Raw genomic sequence first — 4,011 nt, 5'->3', positions numbered from 1 at the left:
GAATGGAGACTATTTCATTTAATAAATGTTTTGTTTTGATATACAAGTTGTTAGAATTTTTTAATCTAAAAAAAAAAGCGACATTAATTTCTTGACGATCTAATTAATATTTTCCACTCAAGGGAAAAAACCTTGAGTGGAATTGATACGAGTGAAGAAAAAGAAATAAGATGTTGAAGACAAATCTGATAGTTCAAAATGAGACCAATACTACAATGAAAACTAAGGTCTTGATTTCGGTTTACAATAAATTTTTAAACAAGGAAATTGGAATGTACGAGTTGACTGTAAAGCTAACAGATAATTTGCAGAAACTCTCAAATGGATTAAAAAATAATCAAACCCACTTCAACAGAAAGTGAACGAGAGTTTTTAACCTCAGGAAACCTTTTAATTAAGCAATGATCAACTCTTAAATATAAAGCTATTAATGCCTTGTGCTTCCTCAAATGCTATTTTTTGAAAAAGACGAAACATAAATTTTTATTTGTGTGTTATAAAATGAATTTTTAAAATTATTTATTTAGAGAAGACTTAGACCACATGTGATCTTCATCACCACTTTGAAAACAGTTTTAAAAAATTAGCCGGGAATTCCCGAGATCCCATGCATAGCTGAAAGAATTTCCCGGTTGTCGAAAATAATAATAAAAAAAATTTCCGGGAATGAGGACATCTACTTATGAATGAAAATAATTTTGACACTGATTTCATCTAAAAAGGCATTTCATTGTATCATCAGTTTGATATATTTAAAAAATCGTATTAAAAGATCTCTTCATAATCAGTTATCTTATGATTTTAGTGCTTAAAGCTTATGGGTCATTGATATTACTAGGCATCAATGTATACCTTAAATCAGGGGTTCTCACCCTTTTTTAGTCAAGCCCCATCGTAAAGATTTTTTAGTTTTGTGCCCCCCCCCCCCCATGACATTCCGGTACAGTAATTTTTTTTTTTTCAAAATTATTAATTTTGTAATTTTTAAAGAATTATTCAAAAGCTCTCCACCAGTTGAAAACTGATGCCTTGAATAGTTATTTTAGGGGTAATATTAATAAATGCGTTACAAAATAAGGCAAATATTTTTAAGTTTTAATTTGCATAATACTTGGCGTTTTCTGTTACTTAAGTAATCTTAATTGAATGTTATAATATAAAATTTAATTTTGAATTAAAAGCGCATTTATAGAATCGACAACTTATAATAAAACTAATTCCGTGGCATTTTTTGTTCCATCAGTCGAAAATCCTTTAACGGTTTGGCTAATACTGATATTTTTATATACATTCTGATACAGAAGGGTCGATATTTAAATAGAATTCCGAGTAAGAGATTTCACTTTTAGTGATTCCCCGTTTGTTTTCAACGAAAACACCTTTTACTTTAGATACGTGTAAAGAATAAATAAACTACCAACCAACCAACCAACCAACGAAGTGAAATTATGTATACGTGCGCAATTTGTCTTTCGAATTGCAACATAGCAAACAATATTATGCATACGTAATAATACTGGGAATCGGATAACCTTCAGTTAAGGCCATACGCGCCACCTTACGTAATAGAAGAAAAGTTGCGTTCTTTATCAACTCGTTTCACACTCTCTGCACTAGTTGGAACATATCACTCCACTCATACAAATTATCAGTATCATAGCTTGATCAATCCTATTTATAAACTGGCCAATCACAATAATCGTCCTTGTTTGGAAAGTTGCTTAAAAATTCTAAACAGTTTACACATATTTACATAAGACGTCAATTCAAATGACAAAGCTATCCATAAAATATAATTTATTCTATGTGTGCTGATGAAATATTAATATTATTATATATGTAATATTATGTTAATTGCCTTACCATTTATGTTGTACCCATAGCTGGCGCTTCTCTCCCTACGAGTTTCCTTGCTTTGTTCTTCCATGACAATCTCAGTGTATGGAACTGCCATAGACAGCTAACGGCTGCGTTTCATACATTCGCAGTCAATCTCCAAACAACGCGTCCTTTCCGAGGTATCTAATAAGCGTTGAAGTATTTGGTTCCGCTAGTACTGGTTTGTGTCCACTGTTACCAATTCAGACAAGTCGACTTCGAGTGAGGGGAGAATCGAGTGATTTTTCGTGGCTGAAGGTTGCTCTTTTTTCCCCCCAGCATAGGAGATGAAAACATTACTGAAAAAAAAAATGTTGATGATTATTATTCTCTAAATAGTAACGTACTTTGACGTATTCATAAAACGTTCACTAAATGAAGAAAGTTATATATGTCTATATCACCACGGCCTTGTACGTAGATCTAGTCAGTACATAAAAAAAGAACGAATGTAATGGGGCCCACGAAAAACAAACAGGGGTAATAACCTCCAATCTTTTAACACTCTGAGGGAAAATAAAACAAGCGGTACAGGAACTTATTCATTTGAAATTAAAAGTTTCATGGAATGCAGAGCATCTAGCAAAGTTTTATCTCTATAATTTCTGGGAAATATGTCGAGTATAGAGTTTTTTATAACTTAAATTTCGGATATACAGAGTATGCTATTAATGGTTACAGTATTTCGCCAGGTTAACCTAGTGAAACGTTATAACCAGAAGTATTATACTAAAGTTTTTACATAACGGGGCACTTCCTTTAATTACGTAGATGTTCGTTTCTTTGCTCATAATTATTACAAGAAAGTTTGTTTATAGTTAAGCACAAACCTACACAATGGGCTATCTGTGCTCTGCCCACCACGAGTATCGAAACCCGGTTTCTAGAGTTATAAGACCGCAGACATGCCGCTGCGCCACTGGAGGGGGGGGGGGATTAGAAGTAAGAGAATATATTTTCTTTGCACCCTGACCATGAATGTGCACTTTGAAAGTTTTGTGGTTTTAAAATTTCCGTAGCGTAATCAAAATTTAGCTTCATTGTTTTGAATTAAAGTATTTTAAAGTTTATAATTAAATAATTCATTTATCCTACCGTCATTAATAAGACATTTTAAACCCTTGACTATTAATGTGATTTTTGGTGGGATCACACAGACCCCCAAAGTATATTATGTCTAAAAGGTATACTATTGTACTAAAAGTTTCCATTATCTATTAAAATATAAAATGATCTATGTATTATTACAAAGTACGAAAACTAGTAATTAACAAAATCAGGGGTCATACAGATCCAACTTTCGTAGGGTTGAAGCCCCCCCCCCTTTTTGTTTCCTTTGTCCCTCAGTGGCTCAGCAGTAAGCGTGAGTGCTTATAACGTTAAAATCGGATATTGATACCCGAATTTGGCAGAGCACAGATAGTCTATTTTGTAGCTTTGCGCTTTTTTATTTAATATGAGTAAAGATGTACGTATAGGTTACATATTCATAACAGTTTAAAGTTATCTCCGGCCTAACAGCAACAATCAACATAGAAGTAAGCGTTTTATCGTCTGTTTATGTCTTCAGATCTAGCTACGCAGTGTACGTAATAATCAAAAGTGCAGTTTCTATTAATGTTTTACTTCCATCTGTATTTCAGGTGCTATCTTTACGTTCCTACTGACTGAACTCTGTCTACTGCTAATATATTGATTTAGATTGACATCTAGCATTGGAAATTCGCAGCAATCGATAGCGAATGTAAATAATATAATGAGTGTAATTAAGATGTGAAATGGCAGTGGCATCTGTTACAAAATTAGGTGTCGTAGGTAACTTACAATAATGGCAAAAATAGTCATGAATTTCGCACTTCCATAATCAATTTATAATATACTATTAGTCATATATATATATGACTAATTATATATTATTTATATATATATCCAACTGATTTTTCTAAATGTTCGTGTGCAGGTTTTTGCATGTAGTAGGATATTTTTGTTAACGGAATGTCAAAGGTCGTTAACATGTACTAATCATTATACTTCCATATGTCAACGACTAGAAACTTGTATCATTTTGGCCCTATACCTGACCCCCTTGAGGAGTGGTGAACCCATCTCAAGGGAAGGCGCAGACACTTGTAC

At 32.9% G+C, this 4,011-nt stretch overlaps 1 protein-coding gene across 1 annotated transcript in view; it reads right to left on the bottom strand.

Moving 5' to 3' along the window:
- LOC106476436 (mechanosensory protein 2-like) overlaps nucleotides 1–2,054 on the bottom strand; it is a 17,252-nt gene extending 15,198 nt beyond the window's left edge. Inside the window, exon 1 of the mRNA XM_013937098.2 lies at nucleotides 1,864–2,054. Within this exon, the coding sequence (XP_013792552.1) occupies nucleotides 1,864–1,954 (91 nt within the window). The 5' untranslated portion in view covers nucleotides 1,955–2,054. The remainder of the gene's footprint in view (nucleotides 1–1,863) is intronic.
- Between the last annotated feature and the right edge of the window lie 1,957 nt (nucleotides 2,055–4,011).

This window comes from Limulus polyphemus, unplaced genomic scaffold, assembly GCF_000517525.1.
Source record: "Limulus polyphemus unplaced genomic scaffold, Limulus_polyphemus-2.1.2 Scaffold155, whole genome shotgun sequence".
NCBI lineage: Eukaryota > Metazoa > Arthropoda > Merostomata > Xiphosura > Limulidae > Limulus > Limulus polyphemus.
This window is presented reverse-complemented; position numbering and strand designations above follow the sequence as displayed.